The sequence below is a fragment of the Staurois parvus genome, unplaced genomic scaffold, assembly GCF_062004578.1.
Source record: "Staurois parvus isolate SC_StPar_1 unplaced genomic scaffold, SC_StPar_1.0 ptg000013l, whole genome shotgun sequence".
NCBI lineage: Eukaryota > Metazoa > Chordata > Amphibia > Anura > Ranidae > Staurois > Staurois parvus.
The window spans coordinates 17,220,777-17,245,645 of record NW_028317809.1 but is presented as its reverse complement, the minus strand read 5'-3'; the positions used below and the strand labels follow the sequence as shown (position 1 = coordinate 17,245,645).

The window sequence follows — 24,869 nt, the reverse complement described above, 5'->3', positions numbered from 1 at the left end:
TGCACCTGTGCTTTCCAGGCACATTTAATCACCAGGATCATATGAACAAAGGCTAAATGCCTAGTGCACAAGAGGTCTAATTATCCATTTTAATTAATTTTCTCAGTTTAAAACACCCAGGTATTTGCTTGGTTTACTGTGTTTGGGAAGAGAGAGAAATGAAATGGGAAGAAATTCTGATACCAACCATATAGACTGTTGTCACACATTTGCTTTCTGACTAAAGATGCATTTATATTTTACATCATGTTACATTAGACCTACTTACAGCATCAGTTCACCCTGTCCCAGCAGAAAAGAGCAGAATAAGAATATGACATTTATAGCAATGTATTCTTTATTAGCAGCTGTTCTGTAGTTTTGTGTGTTAACATTTAGCAGAGGCAAAACAAATATAACTCTGATACTAAAAATGTCATTTCTTCACAGTAGTAATATTTTCACCAATTTCTTCCTCTAATCATCTCCTCCACAGAGTTTCAGCAGCGCTGCCTCGTAGTCCCCAGAGGTATCCGACTGAAGACAACAAATATAAAACAATGTTGTGTTTAAAGCACACCTTTATAATTAGCTGTCATCAGAGGCAGAAGACTGAAAACAATGCATATGGGAGGCTCTTTCGTTATGACTTTAATATTCCCTTTCATAAGGCTGGCTAGTATGACTGGATTTCTGACAACTAACAAGGTATATATAACAGAATAAAAACATATATGAATTGCTTATAACCGTGTTCAGGTTTAAAAATTATAATGACTAAAACATCTATTTACAGTTAGCCTTTATACACCGTAACTGTTCATTTGTAGATTGTATGCGTGTAGAAAGGTTGGAGTTTAGGTGACGCCTCTTATTAACGAACATAAAGCTGAACTCTGGGTATGAGGTTTATTGCATATTCGCAGATGTCCAGCTTGGATCAACGCAGGTACAAATATTACATATCTTAGGTTCTGATGGGAAATCTGGCAATCACAGTAATAGTGGGTGTTACTATAGTGATAGCTGTGATCTTCAGGGTCATGTGTGAAGTGACTTCCCCTCACTCAGCATTGCCACCATTTACAGAACGCCTTGTAGTTTTTTTCAATTAATACTAGGCATTCTCTGATTGAATGGTGTGGAGAGCATAATATCACCTCCTAATACTTGTACTTGCTATCGGCCTTCCTTTTTTAAACAGGGGAAGGTTCAGACCCCTTCTGATGTCAATTTAGGGCATACGGTGCTACAAGCTGCTTCAAAGGCTTCTTAAACCATTTTTGTTCTGTGGGTCTGTTGGCATTGTTAACTGTGTTATCCACCCCTCAGTTGGACTGCTTTTGGTCATTCCAGTCATTTAACTCTTGAGCTCAGGAAGGTTTTACCCTCTTCATGGCCAGGCCATTTTTTGCTATTTAGCACTGAGCTACTTTAACAGGAAATTGAGCAGTCGTGCAACACTGTACTCAAATTAAATCATTTATCATTTTTTCATAAAAATAGAGCTTTCTTTTAGTTGTACTTGATCACCACTTGTTTTTTATATTTATTATATAAACAAAAAAAAAAAAAAAAAAAAACCAAACTTTCTGCTATAAAACCTATCCATTAAAAAAAGAATCAAATTTCTTCATAAATTTAGGCCAACAATGTATTCTGCTATAAGTCTTTGGTAAAAAAAAAAAAAATACCAAAAAGTGCACATTAATTGGTTTGTGTGAAAGTTGTAGCAACTACAATCTAGAATATATACTGGAATTTTTATTTGTGGGACTGTGATAGTGCAGTGGGCAATCTGACACTGACACTGACATAATCAATGACACTAATACAGTGATACTATACACTGTCACTTTACTAATGACACTGGCTATGAAGGGATTAACACCTTGGGGTAATCAAGGGGTTAAGTGTGTGCCTAACAAATATTAATGTGTGCTGCTTTTCACTAAAAAAAGTCTTTGTTTCTTCTCTGTGGCTAGGACCTGCTGACAAAATCCTGCTGTATCTAATAACCGCAGAAGTCGATGACGGAGGAACTGCACATACCCTGAACCCAGAACCACACAGCGACCTACAGGTACGTTGCTGTACCTGTAGGAGCTACCCATCCACAGTACAATGCGAGCAGGCAATCCTAAAGAGGTTAAAGAAGCACGTGTCCTGTACTGTATAATTAGTAAAATAAGATATGACTTACCAGTGAACGGTTTCCTGGAGTAGAGTACAGAAAACATATTCCTCCCCTCTGCTCTTATGATTTTGCTTGCTACAAAACTTGGGCCAGGTGGGAGTGGGAAGGGTTATATAGGGAATGCTCACAGCTTATTTTTTGCCTGTGCCCAGTAACCTGAAGCTGCATATAACCCATTAGCAATGATCTAAAGATGCCTGTGTTTTGTTTTGTTCTGGATCAGATTTAAAATAGGTTGGACCTTGGTATCTTTTCAAAACATGTTACTGTTAACATAACAATCACCTTGATTGCTGAATGCAGGGATTCCCCAGAAAGCTTCTTATATTCATTACGGATATCCAAGAGATCAATGTCTGATCTGGAGACCATGATCCTTGTAAGAGTGTATTCATCTGTTCCTGCACCCTACAATGCAAAGGAAAATTCAAAATAAAACCCAGGTGATTGCATATGTTAAAGTAAATAATACAGATATGACTAAAGCACACAAATATAGTTCACATTACAGAATAAGGAACATCCTCTAAAAGGCACATACACAAACAAGTTAGTATTAATGCAACTCAAAAGTACTAAAGATAAAATATTTATTTTGTGGTCAGGTCAGTAAATGGCCTTGAAGTACTTTTTGAAGAAAAAACAAACAAAAAAAAACAATGCATAGTAATACCTTAATGGCTTTGTGTAACCTTTCAGCAAAGAAAGCAGGGGTGTTCCTTGCACATTTTACTGCATGACATAATAATATAATGTTAGCATTACAGTTTAGATGATTTCAGTACATTAAATACATTTCAGATTTTAATTCCAATGAAGATTAAATAGAACTTTGTTTATGCACAAATTAAAAGCATTTCTATAATTTATACATTATGCAACAAAACTACATAATTAAGTGTTCTTTAATATGGCAAGTGATAGCAGACTGCTTTAAGATAGTGGGGTATTAAACTACCCGACACCTGCTCTTCTAACATAATCTGAAAAGTTAGTACAACAGTTGTCCTGAAGATCCCTTCCTTTCACTGCTGCTACCTTTCAAATGTCCATTCTATATCCACTAGTTTTAACAGATACTCTAAAAACCACTGACATGCAGCAACCATGGAAGGAGCTTCAAAATTCTAGTTTCTTGCATTGTTATACTGATCCGAGTCACTCACCTGAAACAAGCATGCAGCTATTGAAGTGAAACTGCAGGACCCCAGATCTAGATATAGGTTCTGAGTAACTTAGAAAGTATTGTAGAGTATGTATGATATAATGATTCATTTATGATCAAACTATGTTATGTCTTCTTGGTAATTGTTTTCTATAAATTTGGTGTTATCTGGTCATATGAATGCTCCAGTTTAGGGCAATGGAGAACACAGAGCTGTGTACAGCTCGTGCTGACACTGAGTGTTAACAAATCAGGCAAAGTCTCTCTTCTGCCCAAGCACTTTGTTCTCCAAAAACGTCCAGAGTTGTTATGCACTGCACAACAGACAATAGATTGTTATCAAATCTGCCCCAAAAAGTTATCTGCTGTCTATGGGCACCTTAGTTTTATGACTTCTGCAATTAATCATGATGCTTGACAATCCATGATATGCAATCACTTTCATTGTCTATCTTCTTGGTGTATCTAGCATGGGGGAGTTCATGACAACCAAAGAGCATAAATGTTAAAAAGCATAAGTTCACCTTCTGTAACATGTTACATGCTATACCCATATTCAGGTACACCCATACTTGCCCTCGCACCTGCAAAATAATGATTTCAGCAAGCAGAATTCTTGTCTTACCTATGGCCAGAAGCAAATCTTCAAGGTGACCAGATATTTCACCAGCTATGCTTTGCTCAATACCTTTAGTGCAGATTTTCTGATATTCATCAAATACTGTTTAAAAAGAAAAAAAGCCACCCTTAGGTAAAGGTTACTGAATATCATCCTTCACCCACCATGCAGTAACATACTGGCCTAACTTCACTTCAAAACTGATTTAAATAACAACTGTATACTTGCTCGCTCATGCAATTATCTAAACCAACAATAATTCAGCAACATCCAATGCAAATAGTCATGCTGATACAGGCTAGAAGCTTCAGTTAAATGTGCACATCAAAACACCAGAACAACTGTCAAAATCTTTTGTCAGTAGCATATTTCTGTAATAGCTGATTTTCTGGGGTTTTCACACTCAACAGTCTCTACTGTTTTACTCAGGATGGTGGGAAAACATTCAGGGATTGTTGATGAGAGAGGTCATATCTCAGATAACCACCCTTTGCAACTGTGATAAGCAGAAAATTATTCTAGAAATGCACAAGCACAACTAATGAAAAAACTAAGGATGTTTTGAGAACAAAGAGACTATCTACCCAGTTCTACTATAGTATTCATGATAAAGTGCTTGGAAAATGTATACAATTACTTGATGTTAGGTATACCTAGAGATGTAAAATTTCCGAGAAATTTTGAAACCATGGGAAAAAAAAATTTTTCCCTTCCTGGGCAAAAAAAAAAAAAAAAAAAAAAAAATTGAAATTTTGGAAAAAATTAAAAAAAAAAAAAAAAAAAGTAAGTTGAAGTGCAGCGTATATATAAAGGTATTATGCACGATATAAAAATACAGATTTTCAGGTGTCATTTTATCTATAAATTAAGGGATTGTGTATTTTTGTGGGGCAGTGGTTTGTAGCACTTCTTTACTTGAAGATGCTGCTGGTGAAGAATCACTTTGCGATGATCCAGAAGCAGTAGAAAGTGTTTCTGGAATGAGAACTCTGGAAGGAAAAGCTACTTGCACTTTCATTCTAGTTCTCATCATTCAGTCCATAAAGTATTTTTTTTAATGTCTTTAGGGCACCTCTGGCATGTAAGGATGTCTTGTCATCCTTGTAGCATTTGGAAAAGAATATTTCTTCTCACAATATTTGCAAATTACAGCTTTGCTCTCAGCAGAAATTGTACTGTGAAAATGTTTCCACACTCTAGAAGTTGGTCTCACCATTTTACTGAGAAGAGGAAAAGGAAAAACAATTTATTGACCAGACTATAGGGAAACATTATGCTGTGATGGCGGAGAACATTAATAGGAATCTTTTAAAGGTTATAAAGATAAACTAATTGGTCAGACAAATTTCACTCTTAACCGTCAATGAAGGCTTGAGTGGACAGAAACTATCATCTACTGTATCCCAACAATCACCCAACTGTAGGAGGTACAGGATGGAGCCCACAAGCAAACTAAACTGGAGCCTTTTCCCTGCAGTGTCCCCTAGAGGCAGAAATGCAAATTTCTCTTGTCTGAACTGCATTGAGAAGTATAGTATTACTTGAACTGTATTCCAGGATTTGCTTGTCTTCAGCTGAAAGAACTTGAAAGATTTCTGAGACTTTATGTAAAGTTTTAAATTATTTCATTAACGTCTTCATGTTATATACAGGCAAGCCCCAAGTGAATACATCCGACTTACATACGACCCATACTTCCAAACAGAGGGAGACAACAGGAAGTGAGGGGGCTTCTACCCATAAGGAATGGAAATTCCTTATCATAGGAAAAAAGGTGTCTGCACTGAAGCTTTATCACCAATTCTTGTTTCCACGACAAGCCAAAATGTTCAAAATCCAGTTGTCACAGGGACAGAAAGTGAGGTGACGTTATCTGAACATGTCCATGTGACAGTGCTGACCAATCAAAAGCCCTCCAGCCTGAACTATCATCTCTACAAGGAGAGGAGAGAAAGCAGTGGGGATTTCAAATCCCCATGGCTTTCTCTCTCCTCTCCTACAGCTGAGAATCCGGAGCATCTGCCACCAAGGTATACATCCCCACATGCCCTTCTCTCACTCGCCACTCATGGGATCAGTGCAGGGAGGTTTCCTGCACAGCTCCTGTGTGAACTCAGCCTATGACCAGCCCAGGTTCACACAGGAACGGCGGGGAAACTGCATGCTATTTGGACAGGAATAGCATTCTTGTTCAAATTGCATGCTATTCTTTGCGCTGCACTTTGAATTTTGTATTGACACAAATTTCACCACAAAGTATCGGTCTCCAGTATCAGAAGCATTTTCACAAGTACTCCTGTATTGGTATTGGTGCATCATTACCCATCTTGTAACTTGGGGACTGCCTGTAGTTTGAATACCATTTCATAGATATATTTACCATTGTAAAAAAAAAACACATTCCACATATTTCTTTTTTTTTCTTCTCCAATTTTCCAGAAAAAAAAAAAAATTAAAAGCCTGTCTTTTTCCCAATTGTTCTGTTTTTTTTTCCAGGCCTTTCCATCTTTAGGTATACACCTTATACTGTACAGTATATATCATCATTCTTTCAACTGTTCTTCTAAATAGGCATATTGAATTTTAACCAAAAGCATATGATGGCTAATGTTGAAAAAAAAAAAAAATAACCCACACAGGTATGAACATAAGATTGCTAAAGAGGCACAGTTTTCAACATTCCCCAAAAAATCTGAAGGGGCCCTTTTCTGGGAAAAGGTGAAACTAGTTATCAACTTAGTTGATGGTCATAGCTAAACTATGATAATTAAGCCGTGCTGTGTAGATCACTATCCAAGGATAAACAAAACATAACATTTCACACAATGCATAGTTCATCTCATTCACACTATTCCCACATGCAGGTGAATACTGTACATCACTATAGCATCACCACTGATTTCTTAGGAGTGAAGGTTGACCTCTACTAAATCATCCAGTCCATTGGCATTGCACCATGAATGCCTCTAAGGATTGCAAAGAAGTGTAAACTGCAGTGTTACATAGCCATGTAAACCTGGGTTGTTAGAGCAGATGACTGCAACGTGATTATGGTTTCCTGTCTGCCACAGCCAAAAAGACAATCCACTACAGGAGCAGGCAATTAGAAGACAATGGCTTGGATCTTTTCCCACCATCCAGACTCTGGTTATTGACAGTCTACTGTGCTGAAACCTAGTCACGTTTTAGTATAATAAATAGCTAAAACTACAATGCATGTGCTCTACAAACCCTGAGGTGTTATGGGAAATGTGAGCTTTCAGTAGTGTGTTTTGGTGCCAGACTGCATAGGACCACGGCCTATACTCCACTTTATACCAAAAAGGAAATAATTTTATTAAACTTCCACGAAGTTTTAGTTCTCAATAAGAAAACAAATGTCATACTTAGTCTGAGTTGTGGAAAACTTCTCAAACAAAGAACTTCAATAAACTTGTCCTCATCTGTCCCCCACTTTTTCTCTCCTGCATTATACAGAATCTAGGTATGAAAGAAAAAAAAAAAACAAACAGAAAATTTAATACAAACAACTGCTCACAGCAGACCCCCAGCAGGTATTCAATACCTGTGTATCTGAACACATACTACATTATACACTTCCAACATATGTATGTGAATGACAGTACATTTTCAGATACGTTTAACCAAACTGTATAACATTTACAGCAAAATTACTGCTTTTTTTAATACTTAGCGTGGCCTAACATATCTTGGTATATTTGAAATGTCATTCCTGCACCCACAAGTTTGGGGACTTCTGATACAGCTCTCTTCTGCTTGGCTGGCAATTAATCTGGATAATAGATATATCTAAGCTCACATCAATCACCAACAACCCCAATTTGATAAACTAAGCATAGCTAATATGAATAATGTATTAAAAAGTAGTTGTAAACCCTCACATATACCCAGTGAAGTGACTGGCCTCAGGTGATACGCAGAGATTAAACGAATCCTGTTTGATCTAATGTAGAGAGGACAAGACTCCAGATAAAGTGCAGAATTTATACAGCTTGTGTGAGCTTCCAGAGGCAGGGAGCTAAAGTTACACAGTGCAGAGCTCTGGAAGAAACGTTCTGAGAGCTGATTGGAGGGAAGGGACACTCCACTTTCACACAACATAGCTGAGGCTGCCAATCACAAGCTGTGTGCTGGAACTCCCTCCCCTGTTGCCTTTTTACCTTTTGGTGTTTGATATTTGCATATGTCACTACTGACATGTTTTTCTGAGGAATGAAGAAGCAGACAGAAATGATAGCTAGTGCTCTGAGATAAGACAAGTACGCACAATAGAGAGATATGCTTTGTTCATATTTCATGTCTGAGGTTTACAAATCACTTTAAATTTTAATCATACCAGGTGAAATAGAAAGGTCTCAAAGTGTTTCCATCCCAGGTACTCAGACATCATGCTAATGTGCCCACTTTCCACTTCACAAAGCATTGATAGAATGAAACACTTATTAATCACAGGCGGAATGAAACAGATTCAAAGTACTTATGAACACAATGGTCAGGTCACTAGCTACTGCACTCTCTTCACCAGAAAGTACCACACAAGTCCTGATGGGGGGGAGACAGAGGAGTATGTGGAGATCTGAGAAGGAGGTGTTGATAGCAGTTCAGTACTTACAGTATAACATTTTCACCAAATTTTATATATATTTATTCACATAAAATATGGGTAATTTTAACAGAATAATATTTATAAACTGATGTGTGAAGTGTCTTGTCTTAAGTTATCAAAACAGTCACCTCACCGGCATATGTAGGGGAAAGGTGTCCGCATCAAAGTCCAGTAACTTGCCATAGCAAGAGGAGAAAGGACACCGCTCTAACCGCCCGTGTAATGCTACGTATGGGGGATGGCCTTAGGCATCATGCTGGCCACGCCCTCTGATGCATTTCGCCCCACCCACTGGGGGCCTGTTCACAGGAGGAGTCACTCCTGTGGTCAAACCCAGGTTGGCTGGGCAAAATGCATCAAAAGGCATGGCCAGTGTGAGGGTTGAGGCCATACCCCATACATAGGACACCGCTCTTACCGCCCGTGTAATCCTATGTATGGGGGATGGCCTCAACCCTCACACTGGCCACCCCTTCAGATGCATTTTGCCCAGCCCACCTGGGCTTTACCACAGAGGAGTGACTCCTCTGTGATCAGGCCCCAGTGGGTAGGGCAAAATGCATCAGAGGGCGTGGCCAGCATGAAGCCTAAGGCCATCACCCCATACATAGGATTACACGGGTGGTTACAGTGGTGTCCTTTATCCTCTTGCCATCGCAAGTTTAGAATTTATATTGCATTACTTTTGTACCTCAAAAGTCCCACTAAGTTCCTTATCTTTCGAGCATCAAATAGACACTGAGGTCCATGGTATTTTCGAAAAAAAAAAAAAAAAAAACGAACTTCAGCAATAATAATTCACACTGTGCTTGGTTAAAGGAACTCTAAACCCAACATATTGGAAAACATGCAGCCACTACATCCAAGCACTTAAGCTACAATATATTGCATTTTTGTTTAGGGGTTGAGATATGCTTTAAAGCTGATCTCTAGGCAAAACAGAATAACTTTAAAAAAACAACAACCTCTACAACCCCTTTGAACAATATACACATATACACATACACACATATACATACACCGACAATTTTTAGAAAAAAAAAATATTTTTTACATTTTGCTATTAAACATCTCCAGAAAAAAAAAAAAAAAAAAAATCACATTTCGTCATAACTTTAGGCCAAAATGTATTCTAAATGTCTTTGCAAAAAAAAAAAAAAAAATATCCCAATACATGTAAATTATTTGGTTTACGTGAAAGTTACAGCATTTCCAAATATTTTTTTTTCTTCTACTAGTAATGGCCGTGATCAGCAGCTTACAGCAGGACTGCGGCGGGCATTCTGCCACTGGGGGGGGGGGGTAGACACTGACCATCACTGACATCCCCAGTGACACTAATACAGTGATCAGTGCTAATAAAGAGCACTGACACTATACTAATGACACTGGGCAGGAAGGGGTTAACCTCTGGGATGATCAAAGAGTTAACTGTGTGCGTTTTACTGTGTGCTGTGCTTTACTATGTAAGCACACGTGATTTTGCGAAGCCCTGCCATAGGGTGGTCAGGAAGCCGTTAAAGATACAGCTATTGTGGATGGTCCTCTAGCAATGTTCTCTGATCGTGTGCACTGAGAAAAATTTCTAACAAACCAACACTCACAAAACCATAAGTTCAGCATCTATTTCCCTGCTGAAAATGGTGTCACTGTGGGAGACGCAGTCTAGCCAAAACCAAGCGTTTTTCAGCCTGTTCTAGCAAACAGAAAAGCAACTTGCAGTAGCTGAGAAAAGCAGGCTTTGTTATGTCAGATTGCTGTTAGCAAAGTAGCGATCTGGCAGAAAACAGTCTGCCCTTTCCCCAAAGATGAGTTGTTTAGAGATTAATTTAAGAAATCCCAGTGAAGCAGAGTTGTAAATAGTTGGAGCGATGGGGAAAGATGGGCTTTGATTTCTGCCAGATAACTACTCTGCTGCCTCGGACGGCGGGCGAGATCCTTATGATGATACTACAGCAAGCTACAGATTGCACACTCCTTCAGGGCAGCACAGTAGTAATCTGACAGTCTGCCTTTGTATCAGAGCTCGCCCATGAACCCACTGCAAAACAGACCCCAGATCAGTGCATCCTGCATGTGCCAATATAGTGAGGAAGAGCTGAAAAAAGAGGTACACAAGGTTGGTGGTGGGCAGAGACAGGCAGGTAGAACCTGTCTAGACTGGACCAAAGTATGAAAAAACTACATAGGGGCATTGATGGGACCAATTACCCTCCTGCACATACAGCAAACACAGGTGTCCGGTCCCCTGGAGAGGTAATCTTTGGGAGAAAGCCTCTGAAGGGTGACTTTAATACTGGACAAAATGCATAAAAATATTTAACCGTACACAATTGACAAAAAAAAAAAAAAAAAAAAAAGATACAATTCTTTACAGCTAGAGTGTATCATCTGCACACACAAAATAATATACACACACACACACATTTATATATATCTCTGAGTTATGTTAGGAATCATAAGCTGGTTAGACATTGATTTCAAAAACAGAAAATGACTGTAAATTAAACATAGTGGCTATTGTTTCACTTTTGTGCTTCCACATTAATAAATGAACTTGCATTAATTTATTTGTTATCATGAAATGTATCTTTAGTATAGTGTATATATAGTATATTACAGAAGTGAGTACACGCCTCACATTTTTGTAAATATTTTATATATCTTTTCATGTGACAACACTGAAGAAATGACACTTTGCTACAATGTAAAGTAGTGAGTGTACAGCTTGTATAACAGTGTAAATTTGCTGTCCCCTCAAAATAACTCAAAACGTAGCTATTAATATCTAAACCGCTGGCAACAAAAGTGAGCACACCCCTAAGTGAAAATGTCCAAATTGGGCCCAAAGTGTCAATATTTTGTGTGGCCACCATTATTTTCCAGCACTGTCTTAACCCTCTTGGGCATGGAGTTCACCAGTGCTTCACAGGTTGCCATTGGAGTCCTCTTCCACTCCTCCATGACGACATCACGGAGCTGGTGGATGTTAGAGACCTTGCGCTCCTCCACCTTCCATTTGAGGATGCCCCACAGATGCTCAATAGGGTTTAGGTCTGGAGAAATGCTTGGCCAGTCCATCACCTTTACCCTCAGCTTCTTTAGCAAGGCAGTGGTCATCTTGGAGGTGTGTTTGGGGTCGTTATGTTGGAATACTGCCCTGCGGTCCAGTCTCCAAAGGGAGGGCATCATGCTCTGCTTCAGTAGGTCACAGTACATGTTGACATTCATGGTTCCCTCAATGAACTGTAGCTCCTCGCTGACTGCAGCACTCATGCAGCCCCAGACCATGACACTCCCACCACCATGCTTGACTGTAGGCAAGACACTTGTCTTTGTACTCCTCACCTGGTTGCTGCCACACATACTTGACACCATCTGAATCAAATAAGTTTATCTTGGTCTCATCAGACCACAGGACATGGTTCCAGTAATCTATGTCCTTAGTCTGCTTGTCTTCAGCAAACTGTTTGCGGGCTTTCTTGTGCATCATCTTTAGAAGAGATTTCCTTCTGGGGCGACAGCCATGCAGACCAATTTGATGCAGTGTGCGGCGTATGGTCTGAGCACTAACAGGCTGACCCCCCACCCGTTCAACGACTGCAGCAATGCTGGCAGCACTCACACATCTATTTCCCAAAGACAACCTCTGGATAGGACGCTGAGCACGTGCACTCAACTTCTTTGGTCAACCATGGCGAGGCCGGTTCTGAATGAAACCTGTCCTGTTAAACGCTGTATGGTCTTGGCCACCATGCTGCAGCTCAGTTTCAGGGTCTTGGCAATCTTCTTATAGCCTAGGCCATCTTTATGTGGAGCATCAATTCTTTTTTTCAGGTCCTCAGAGTTCTTTGCCATGAGGCGCCATGTTGAACTTTCAGTGACTGGTATGAGAGAGAGTGAGAGCGATAACACCAAATTTAACACACCTGCTCCCCATTCACACCTGAGACCTTGTAACACTAATGGGTCACATGACACTGGGGAGGGAAAATGGCTAATTTGGGCCCAATTTGGACATTTTCACTTAGGGGTGTACTCACTTTTGTTGCCAGCAGTTTAGACATTCATGGCTGTGTGTTGAGTTATTTTGAGGGGACAGCAAATTTACACTGTTATACAAGCTGTATACTCACTACTTTACATTGTAGCAAAGTGTCATTTCTTCAGTGTTGTCACATGAAAAGATAGAATAAAATATTTACAAAAATGTGAGGGGTGTACTCACTTCTGTGAGATAATGTATATACTATATTAAAGACATCGTTCATGACAACAAATAAATTAATGCAAGTTCATTTATTAATGTGGAAGTACAAAAGTGCAGCAATGGCCACTGTGTGTTTAATTTAGGGTAATTTTCTGTTTTTGAAATCAATGTCTAACCAGTGTATGATTCCTAACATAACTCAGATATAAACTCCAATAATTCTGAGGTATACGCTAGATACCCTAAATGGTGTAATCATTTTTGCACTGGCTCTGCCTACATCTTAAAGCAACTATGTAAACAGCCTTATTGTACCTAAATGTGTCCAACCCATTTCTGGCTTCAAAGACATAGTAGTTATCCCTCTGCTGGACTTGCTTATCAGCTAGATCTCCCATGAAGTACCATCAACCCCTCTACTCAGTTCTTTACCAGCTGCATTAAATTACCTATTCTTTGAGCTGCAATATGCACATAGCTCATCAGACATTGACTAAAAATGACTATTTGATAAATAGGACTGTTTAAGAGGCAGAAATTACAAGTCATTAGTATGCTAAGTGCGGGTGGCAGGCCGTATATATCATTATCAGGTGTCAGTGGCACAGGGCTGCAGGGGAGGCCTGTCTAGCTTAATTTACCTCGGCATCCTTTTTAGCAAGATGTTCATCCACTTTTGAACTTTCATCACGTCTTGCCTACAGAAAAAAAGAAAGGAGAATCAATTTTTATAGATTAAGTATATGGAGATTGATTGTGTTTTGTAAGCAAAGCTAAAGGCCTCAATCCGTACACTGAGGTAAATTTCACCATAACATTCACTAAAGACTTCGGTGTGTTCTCACCTATCATTACAGCATCTCCATTAGGTTTTAGATCCATAACAGAACCTTCCAACAAAGACCAAGTTTAAAGAAGATGAAACTCTAATAATTATTGCAGTGTTCTAGTGAAGATCATAATGTATATCAGACATTTTTCCCAAATAGTTTAATATAAATAATTACAGGACTCATAAGTGTAAAAACATGAATATGTATACTGTTTGTATGTTCACATGCATTAGATCAGAACCAGGCTGATATTAACAGACACAGTCAATCAGATGCCAGTCTTCTAGACCAATAGATGGACATGCTTTTATACCCAACTCACCATTCATATTAGTTTCTATATACCAAGAGAAATTCTGTATGTAGGCTGCCATTGCTGACTCTTATCTATAAATACATGATGCTCGTCTGTCTTTAAGCAGAACTATAGGCAATTTTTTTTTTTTTTATACCATAGCCAAAAGAGGAAGTCAGAGGAAATTCCTCCAAAGCGAGGGAATCCCTGGTGGACACCAGAACTAGTGTCCCCATTAAAAGATTATATATTCTTTTTCTGGTGACAACTCAAAATTTGGGATTTTCTTTCACCTTCAGTGATGACGGTAAACAGGACAATTAGGGTGATGGGGACACAAACCGCAATAAAAGCCTGCTGTGTTCTGATCCCTCTACACTCTATCCAAAACAAAAAAAAAAAAAAAAAAGTTTTGTCTTTAACCACTTGCCATCTAGAGGATTTACACCCTTTTTGACCAGGCAATTTTTTTTGCGTTACGACGCTGCATTGCTTAACCACTTCCATACAGGGGACTTTTACCCTCTTCCTGCCCAGGCCAATTTTCAGGTTTCAGCGCTCTCACACTTTGAATGACAATCATCATGCAACGCTGTACCCAAACTAATAGTCATTTTCTTCATATATCATTTTCTTCACACAACTAGAGCTTTCTTTTGGTGGTATTTAATCACCGCTGGGGTTTTTATTTTTTGCTAAATTAACAAAAAAAGACCAAAAATTTTGAAAAATAAAACAAAAAAAAAACACGTTTCTTTGTTTCTGTTATAAAAGTTTGCAAATAAATAAGTGTTTTTCATAAATTTTGTCCAAAATGTATTCTACTACATGTCTTTGGTGAAAATAACCAAAATTAGTATTTATTATTTAGTCTGTAGGAAAGTTATAGAGTTCACAAACTATGGTACAGATCTGAATATTGATCACTCCTGAAGTACTAACAGCCAATCTAATTTCTTGGGGTCCAAGACTGTCAGAACAGTACAGATCCCCCCCAAATGACTTCTTTTTGCAAAGTAGACAGTCCGACGTATATCATAACAGGCATGGCGAGTTTTTTGAAGTTGTAATTTGTTTGTCATAATTTTTCAGAAATGAACAAAAAAAAAAAAAGATTTTCACTATTTTTTTTTTTACATACTGTCACCAGTGCAGTACAGCGTCATCATATAACTGGCATGGCGGTGATCAGGGACACTGACTGGTGACAGTACGAAAAAAAAAATTGATAATTGTTTTTATTTTTTATTAACTTTTTTTCTCTTTTTTTTCATATTTCATTATGACCAAAGTAGTATAATGTTACCATAGTAACATTGTACTACTTTGGGGAAGTGATCAGTATTTTTTTTATTTATTTTTTTTTACACAATTTGCTTATGTCAAAGAATTACTTTGCTATAAGCAAGCATTTACCTGAATGACATCGATTCATTCAGGGGGTTGTTTTTGTGCTTAGCTGCGATTTGGCCAGCTAATCACATGACACAGCTGGGCTGTGATTGGCCCAGCTTGTGCATGTGATCACTGTGACCATTCACAGCTAGACACACTTGTATACAATGGATGGCATGAAAGGAAGCCATCCATTGTATACAACTGTCATGTGACCTGCTGTGATTGGTTACAGTAGGTCACGTGGTACTGGCATTGGGGCCGGTACACGGATCTGTCATCAGCCGTGTCTGAGGTACACGGCCAGTGACAGATCGCACCGCTGCACAGCTCTGCTGGCAGGCAAACTGTGCAAGCCTGAAAGGACACCATATGGTGTCCACCCGGAGGGACGAGGTGCTCGCCCGGCTGCCATCTGGCCATAGGCTGGGTGGGAACCGGTTAAACCAGCAATGGGCAAACTACGGCCCGGCGGACCTTTTAATCCGGCCCGCGGAGCTAGGCTCCGCTAGGCTCCTCTCACAGTCCGCCCTGAAGACCGGTGTAGCATGAAAATCTGTCTCCTATGAGGATCTGTCCCCCTCGACGTATCTGCGCATGTGCTGGAGATCGCCGATCGGCTGCTAATGCCTGAAACTGGCACATGCGCAGATACATCGAGGGGTACAGATCCTCATAGGAGACAGATTTTCATGCTACACCGGAACGGCGCGGGAAAACGGCGAGAGGAACGCGCGGAGCAAAGGTAAGTGAATTGACACAGGGGGGGCTTGGGGACTTAATATGGGGGATGAATTAATATGGGGAATGAATTACTATAGGGGGGATGAATTACTATGGGGGATGAATTACTATGCTTACTATGGGGGAATATTACTATACTTACTATGGATGACACATACACATCATTCATCTACTCTTGGTCTGGCCCCCGGGTCCAATATATGAACCCATTGCGGCCCTCAAGTCAAAAAGTTTGCCCACCCCTGGGTTAAACTGACAATTGCGTGGTCATAAAACACTGCACTTAAATGAAATTTATGTCCTTTTTTTTCCCCCACGAAGAGAGCTTTCTTTCGCTGGTATTTGTTCACCTGTGTTTTTTATTTTTTGCGCTACAAAAAAAAAAAAAAAAAAAAAAAAAAAAAAAAAGACTGACAATTTTGAGGAAAAAAGACAACATTTTTGACATTTGCTATTAAACAGGTCTAGTGAAAAAAAAAAAATCTAATTTAGTCATAAATTTAGGGCAAAATGTGTTCTGCTGCATGTTTTTGCTAAGAAAAAAAAATCCCAATATGTGTAAATTAATTGGTTTATGTGAAAAGGTATAGCGTGTACAAATGGCGGTATATATACTGGACCTTTTTTTTTTTTTTTTTTTTTTTTACTAGTAATGGCGGCGAGCAGTGACTTATAGCGGGACTGCGGCGAGCATTCTGACACTGGGGGGAACTTACTTGGTGTCACTGACATCCCCAGTGTCACCAATAGAGTGATCAGTGATAATAAAAAGCACTGACACTGTACTAATGGCACTGGGCAGGAAGGGGCTAATATCTGGGGTAATAAAAGGGTTAACTGTGTGCGTGCTTTACTGTAAGGACACTGCTTTGCATGGCTGTGCACAGCCAAGCAAAGCAGTGTGCAGGAGCTGTCAGGGGAGAGAACTGTTTTGTTTATGGGTTTATGTTGGAGATCCTCAGCAATCACCAGCCGGTAATTGACAGCCGTGAATGGTGGCGCGGGTAGGGCGCGTGCGCCCTCTACCCGGAAATGCAAAATCACGAATATATACACACGTGATTTTGCGCACCGCTGCCGCCCTGTAGCAGTATATCTGCTATGGGGCGATGCTAAAGCGGTTAATTATACTTTCGGTTTATACTTTGAGACAATAATCAGAAAAAAAAAAAAAAAAAACATGCAGATGGGGAAATGCCCTGTGAAGTCAGAGCCTAATCTATATGCTATAGTGATTAAAGAATGCTGGAGCCACTCAAACAATATGACAGCCAGAGATCTAGTACTTTAAAGGAGTAGAGGTCAGCAGTGGCAGCTTCCATGCTTCTTCCTTTAAAAAGAGCACTATCTCACCACCTAAAATCACACTGCATGAATTGGTCTTTTATCTGCCTCAAATTCAGCTTTAATATGCTACTTTAAAAAATCTAAATAATCTTTAACCACCTCCCGCCCGCCATATAGTAATATGACGGGCGCAAGGTGGTACTTTCGTTCTGGGAGGACGTCATATGACGTCCTCCCAGTCTCACTGCGCATGCGCGGCTCAGGGAGCACGCAGCGTGGCGATTGGCGATGCGCTGTGTCCGATCACCAATCACGGAAAGAGCCGAAGATGTTGGCTCGGTCATGTGATCAGCTGTGTCCAATCACAGCTGATCACATGTAAACAGGGAAATGCTGGTTATCGGCATTTCTCTCCTCTCGATCTGTCACGCTGACAGCTCGTGAGGAGAGGAGAGCAGGTAATCGGCTTTCCGCGAGGGGACATGTACACAGATCATCAGGGCACGGATGATCAGTGTAGCCCCAAAAGTGCCACCTGTCAGTGTCCATCAGTGCCTTATGCCAGTGCTCATCAGTGCCACATATCAGTGCCTCCCAGTGCATATCAATGCCACATAGTGCCCATCTGAGCTGCCTTTCAGTGTCACCCATCAGTGCCACCTATCAATGCCAGTCAGTGCCGCCTATCAGTGCAGGTCAGTGCCCATTAGTGCCACCTACCAGTGCCTCCTCATCATTGCCCATCAGTGCAGCCTACCAGTGCCCATCAGTGCAGCCTCATTAGCGCACATCAGTGAAGGAGAAAAATCACTTATTTACAAAATTTTATAACAAAAACTAAGAAAAAACTTTTCAAAATTTTTCAGTGGTTTTTGGTTTGTTTAACCGCTTGCCGCCCTGCTACTGTGTATATACATGTGCAGGGCGGCAGTGGAGCGCAAAAGCACGTTTTAAAACGTGCTCTGCGCTCCCGACACATTCGCGGGTAGGGGGCGTGCGCGCGCGCTCCCGCCGACCTGCGGGCGGCACGATTTGATCCAGGAGGGATCAATCATTAGATTTCAGCCAGTGATTTCAGGCTGAAATCGGATGATCGGTCCCTGTCCTATCCTGTCCTGTGTTGACATTTACACAGGGCAGGATATGATGTCATTCTTCTCTGCCTGGACACATTCCGTTCCAGACAGAGAAGAAGAGACATTTAAAACGTGAGTAAAACACTACACTGACAGTTCGAACACACCTAGGACACATTTAACCCCCTGATCGCCCCCCCAGTTAACCCCTTCACTGCCCTGTCACCAGTGTCACTGATCAGTGAAGCGATTTTTATTGATCACTGTATCAGTGTCGCTGGCGACTTCCAATAGTGCTAGAGCCCCTCCCAGATAGCGCCAGTTTGCCCGCCAGTACACCAATAAAGCCATTTAACCCCTTAATCCCCCCCCCCCCAGTTAACCCCTTCACTGCCCTGTCACCAGTGTCACTGATCGGTGAAGCAATTTTTACTGATCACTGTATCAGTGTCGCTGGCGACTTCCGATAGTGTTAGCGCCCCTCCCAGATAGCGCCAGATTGCCCACTAATACACCAGTAGTCCCGTCTAACCCCTTGATCACCCCCCCCCCCCCCCCCCGAGTTGACCCCTTCACTGCCCTGTCACCAGTGTCACTGATCAGTGAACCAATTTTTACTGATCACTGTATCAGTGTCGCTGGCGACTTCCGATAGTGTTAGCGCCCCTCCCAGATAGCGCCAGATTGCCCACTAATACACCAGTAGTCCCGTCTAACCCCTTGATCGCCCCCCCCCCCCCCCCCCGAGTTGACCCCTTCACTGCCCTGTCACCAGTGTCACTGATCAGTGAACCAATTTTTACTGATCACTGTATCAGTGTCGCTGGCGACTTCCAATAGTGTTAGCGCCCCTCCCAGATAGCGCCAGTTTGCCCGCCAGTACATCAGTAATCCCATTTAACCCCTTGATCGCGCCCCCCCCCCAGTTAACCCCTGCACTGCCCTGTCACCAGTGTCATTGATTACAGTGAACAGATTTTTACTGATCACTGTATTAGTGTCACTGGTGACTTCCGATAGTTTTAGCGCCCCTCCCAGATAGCGCCAGTTTGCCCGCTAGTACACAAATAATCACATTTGACCCCTTGATTGCCAAGAACACGCTTACTTGCACACTAAACCTTCATTGCTAGCATAGTGTCTGATTGGATCAATATCTTTGATCAGATCAGCGCTATACCAGCATTCACATTACTATAGTATCCCCAAAAACGCAGTGTTAGCGGGATCAGCCCCAACACCTGCCAGCACCTGCGTTTAGCCCCGAAGACTCACTGGCAGAATCAGGCTCAGAATACGAACCTATAGACAGCAGCGGCACCCTGACAGGTAGCTCAGACGACAGGGAAGTGGTCCCTGCTAAGGTCAGGCGTACCCGATCCCATTCACAGGTTGCTGAGGTGGTACAAATGCATGATGACTCTCATATGCAGCAGAGTGCCAGTACTAGTGCCGCAGTATCTTTTGGTGAACTGGCGAGCACCAGCCGCCTAGTACGTCCCGGTCGTATGCATACCAGCACTGCAGTATCACTTGGTGACGTGGCAAGTCCCATAAGTGCAGTACAAGCTGGTGCGGTGGCGAGCACAAGTAGTGTCCCGCGGCCACCAAGAATTCACAGACAGGCCCGTAGAGCCCCTAGTGACCTTCCGGATGTGCTTGCAAATCCCGATTGGCAGCCCACAAATTCTGCAGCACCCGTACTTCCCCCATTCACTGCCCAACCCGGAATTCAGGTGGAAACAGCAAATTTAAATACTCCCCTTAATTTTTTTGAGCTGTTTTTCACAGAAGATCTTTATGCATTGATTGTGGATCAAAGCAATTTATATGCACGACAATATATCGCCGCCAACCCAAATTCAAACCTTGCCAGACCATTCGCATGGAAATCCATTACGGTTTCCGAATTTAAAGTTTTTTTGGGCCTAACCCTCAACATGGGCATTAATGATAAAAATCAATTGCGGTTGTATTGGTCCACCGACCCTCTTGTTCACATGTCCGTGTTCTCTGCTGCCATGGCCAGGCATAGATATGAGACGATAAGGCGTTTTATGCACTTCTACGACAACTCACTCAGTCGTCCTCAGGGTGACCCTGAATTTGACCGGCTCCACAAAATTCGGCCCCTCGTAAATCACTTTAACCAAAAATTTGCAGATGTGTATACTCCCCAGAAAAACATCTGCATCGTTGAGTCCCTCATTCAATATTCTGGCCGCCTTGTAATCAAACAATATCTCCCCAGCAAGCGTGCCAGATATGGGATCAAGATGTATAAGACCTGTGAGAGGGCAACAGGCTATACATGTAGGTTTCGGATTTACGAGGGAAAAGATAGTCACTTGGAGCCCCCCCGGATGCCCAGACTACATGGGGAGCAGTGGCAAGATAGTTTGGGACTTGGCGTCATCCTATTTCCATATGGGGTACCACTTATACGTGGACAATTTTTATTCAAGCGTGCCACTATTTAGACATTTGTTCAATTTGGGAATTTGCGCATGTGGCACTGTGCGATCTAATCGCCGAGGCTTCCCCCAACGGCTTGTAAATACCCATCTTAAAAAGGGGGAAAAAGCCTGCTTGAGAACTGAAGAATTGCTTGCAGTGAAGTGGAAGGACAAACGGGATGTTTACCTCCTGTCTTCCATTCACGCAGATACGACCGTCCAAATTACCACGGCAGCTGGTGTTGTTGAGAAGCCCCTCTGTGTCCACGATTATAACCTTAACATGGGAGGGGTGGACTTCAATGACCAGATGATGCAGCCGTACTTCGTTTCCCGAAGAGAACATCAGGGCCCTTTTGTATCCAGAAGGTGCTGCGCCCCAAATCCCTCTCCCAGATGCAGTTAGCCGTCTGCATGAGAGACATTTTCCCGATACCATTCCTGGTACCCCAACCCAAAGAAGACCCCAAAAAAGATGTCGTGTCTGCAGCAAACGTGGAATTAGGCATGACAGCCGCTATTGTTGTCCCTCCTGTCCTGGCCAACCTGGCCTCTGCGTCAAGCCCTGCTTCCGCCTCTACCATACACTAGTGAACTATTAGTATAGGGTACAGCACGGCACAGATCAGGGCACATTTACACAGGGTCTCGAAAGATGTTATTCTGACAGCAACAGGAACTTGCTCTCAGAATAGACATAAGTCAGCGTGGGCAGCGCTGTTGGATGAGATTTTTCATCCGCAGTTATAAAAAACAGAACATATGCCAAAGCATGGGGGCCTGGGGTGGCCAGTGGGTGGATGGCCCCTATGCTTCGGCATATAGATTTTATATTTGTTGGCACATTTCATATGTGCCCACCATTAGAAGTGGGTGGATTGAGGGAGGTTTTTAATGGCGGGCATACCACCACACACTTTTCCTTATAAAGTTGTTTTATTGAGTTTATGTTTTATTGTTAACTTCTTTGCAGGAACGTCAAACTGCAGCACTGACCTGTTTATTCTGACAGCAACAGGGTCTTGATTTCAGAATAGACATAAGTAGGTGTGTGCAGTGCTGTCGGATGAGATTTTTCATCCGCAGTTAAAAAAAAAAAGAATATATGCCAAAGCATGGGGGCCTGGGGTGGCCAGTGGGTGGATGGGCCCCATGCTTCGGCATATTTTATATTTGTTGGCACATTTCATATGTGTCCACCATTAGAAGTGGGTGGATTGAGGGAGGTTTCTAATGGTGGGCATACCACACACTTTTTCTGGCAGAGATTTCCTCTCTTTTTTTTCCATTCAGCCCACAGGCTGCATAAAGAAAAAAAAAAAAAGAACATAGCATATACACCCAACAAGGACCAGTGACGTACTGGTACATCACTGGACTTTGAATGGTTATACATGGTTATATATGCAGCTGCAGGCATCATCCTGGTATCATTTTTTTCAGCCGGCAATGGGCTTTCATGTAAAAGCATTCCTAGTGGTTAATTAGCTGCAGAATTGCCTTTACAAGCAGCGGGAGAAAATGCCCCCCTCCCCCTCATAGCATTAAAAGTGATTAAAAAAAAAATAATAAATTAAAAGGGGACAGTGTAAAAATAATAAAATCAGGAAAAAAAAAAAAAAAAAAAAAAAAAAAAGGACCCTCGCCCATCCGCGCACACCTGCGGTCGTGAGCGTTGACCCTTTACCAGTATGGAAACAGCGATTGCACCATGCATGTGAGGTATCGCCACAAACGTCAGATCAAGGGCAGTAATTATAGCTCTAGACCTCCTCTGTAAATCTAAAATGGTAGCTTGTAAAGGATTTTAAAGCGTTGCCTATAGATATTAAAAATGTATGCAATTTGTCGCCATTGCACAGGGCAGGTGTAATTTTAAAGCATGTCATGTTTGGTATCTATTTACTCAGCATAGCATCATCTTTTATATCATACCAAATAATTGGCCAATATATTGTGTTTTTGTGCATTAAAATTAAAAAAAGTGTATATTTGTCAAAAAAAATTGCGTTTGAAAAATCGCTGTGTGAGTAATATGTGAGATAAAAAATTGCACCACCCACCATTTTATTTACTAGGGTGTCTGCTCTAAAAAAATATATAATGTTTGGGGGTTCACTTTAATTTCCTAGCATAAATACAGATTTTTTTTAATGTGAACAAAAAGTGTCAGAAAAGGCTTGGTCTTCAGGTGGTTAGAAGAGTGAGTGATGTGTGGCATAAATGTCTAATGCTGGGCATAAAATGCCCCCACCCCTCAAAATGACCCCTTTTTGGAAAGTAGACACCCCAAACTATTTGCTGAGAGGCATGTTGAATCAATAGAAGAATTTATTTTTTTACCACAAGTTTTTGGAAAATGAAGAAAGAAAATAAAAATATATTTTTTCTTTTCTTTTTTATATTTAAAAACCTTGTGAGAAAAAATGAGATCTGCAAAATACTTACCATGCCTCTTTTTAAATTCCTTGGAGTGTCTACTTTCCAAAAAGGGGTCATTTGGGGGGGGGGGGGTTTGGTGCTATCCTGGCATTACAGGGCCTCCGAAACTGTGATAGGTAGTGGGGAAGTGAAATGAAGAAGTTACGCACCTTCAGGCTTTCAAAGTGCTCATTGGATTTCAGGCTCCTGTATGTGGCTAGGCTCCCAAAAAGTGTCACACGTGTGGTATCCTCATACTCGGTAGAAGTAGCAGAATGTATTTTGGGGTATAATTCCACATATACCCATGGCTTGTGCAAGAAATAAATCATTTAAATGACAATTTTGTGTAAAAAAAAACAAAAAAAAAAAACAAAAAAAAAAAAAAAAACACAAAACACGTTTTTGTCATTTTCCAGAAACTTGTGGAAAAAAAATAAATCTTCCATGGACACTATGGGGTTTATTTACTAAAGCTGGAGAGTCCAAAATCAGACTCACTTCTGCATAGAAACCAATCAGCTTCCAGGTTTCATTGCCAAAGCTTCATTGAACAAGCTGAGGTTAGAAGCTGATTGGTTTCTATGCAGAAGGGAGTCTGATTTTGGACTCTCCAGCTTTAGTAAATAAACCCCAATATGTCTCTCAGCAGATAGCTTAGGGTGTCTGCTTTCCGAAAAGGGGTCATTTGGGGGTGTTTGTTCTATCCTGGTATTTTAGCACCTCAAGAGATGTGATGGGCGGTCAGAAAGTAAAAGCTGTGTAAATTTCAAATTATCTATACCATAGTTTGTAGACGCTATAACTTTCACAGAAAGCAATCAATATACACTTATTGGGATTTTTTTTTTACCAAAAACATGTAGCAGAATACATTTTGGCTTAAATTTATGACTAACTGAGTTTACGATATATTTTTTATAGCTGAAAATAGAAAATATTGTTTTTTTTTCAAGATTTGTGTTTTTTTTGTTTATAGCGCCGAAAATAAAAAGCACACAGGTGATTAAATACCACCAAAAGAAAGCTCTATTTGTGTGAAAAAAAGGACGTAAATTTCGTTTGGGTACAGCATTGCATGACCGCGCAATTATCATTTGAATTAGTGCAGCGCCAAACAGCAAAAAAAGGCCTGGTCATTAAGGGGGGTAAATCCTCTGGAGCTCAAGTGGTTAAGAAAAAATAAATAACCCAGAGGTGATTAAATACCACCAAAATAAAGCTCTGTCACAAAAAAATTATAAAAATTTCATATGGGTACAGTGTTGCATGATCGTGCAATTGTCATTCAAAGTGTGACAGCGCTGAAAGCTGGAAATTGGCCTGACCAGGAAGGGGGGTATAAGTGCCCTATAGGCTAGTGGTTAAAGGCTTGCAGTATTAACATCTAAGTTAAAATGTTGCACTGCTATTGGACTTTTTTTTAAAATGCTCATAGTTTTGCAAGCTACCGATTCTGTGAACATGAAAACGTACAGCTGTTATAACATTATGTGAATTCCAAGATGCACATGAAGTTCCTGTGAAATGTTTGTAATATCCTCTATGGCACGTGTAGTCTTATA

At 40.9% G+C, this 24,869-nt stretch overlaps 1 protein-coding gene across 2 annotated transcripts in view; it reads right to left on the bottom strand.

The window, feature by feature from the left end:
• Positions 1 to 319: 319 nt before the first annotated feature.
• The window catches only part of ANXA3 (annexin A3), an 80,592-nt gene continuing 56,042 nt past the window's right edge, over positions 320 to 24,869 (bottom strand). For both annotated transcript variants that reach the window (XM_089676226.1, XM_089676235.1), the window contains exons 8-13: positions 13,439 to 13,495; positions 7,347 to 7,440; positions 3,967 to 4,062; positions 2,850 to 2,908; positions 2,462 to 2,584; positions 320 to 516 (exon numbers count right to left, since the gene is read on the bottom strand). In XM_089676226.1, coding sequence (XP_089532352.1) covers positions 457 to 516; positions 2,462 to 2,584; positions 2,850 to 2,908; positions 3,967 to 4,062; positions 7,347 to 7,440; positions 13,439 to 13,495 — 489 coding nt within the window. In that variant the 3' untranslated portion in view covers positions 320 to 456. The remainder of the gene's footprint in view (positions 517 to 2,461; positions 2,585 to 2,849; positions 2,909 to 3,966; positions 4,063 to 7,346; positions 7,441 to 13,438; positions 13,496 to 24,869) is intronic.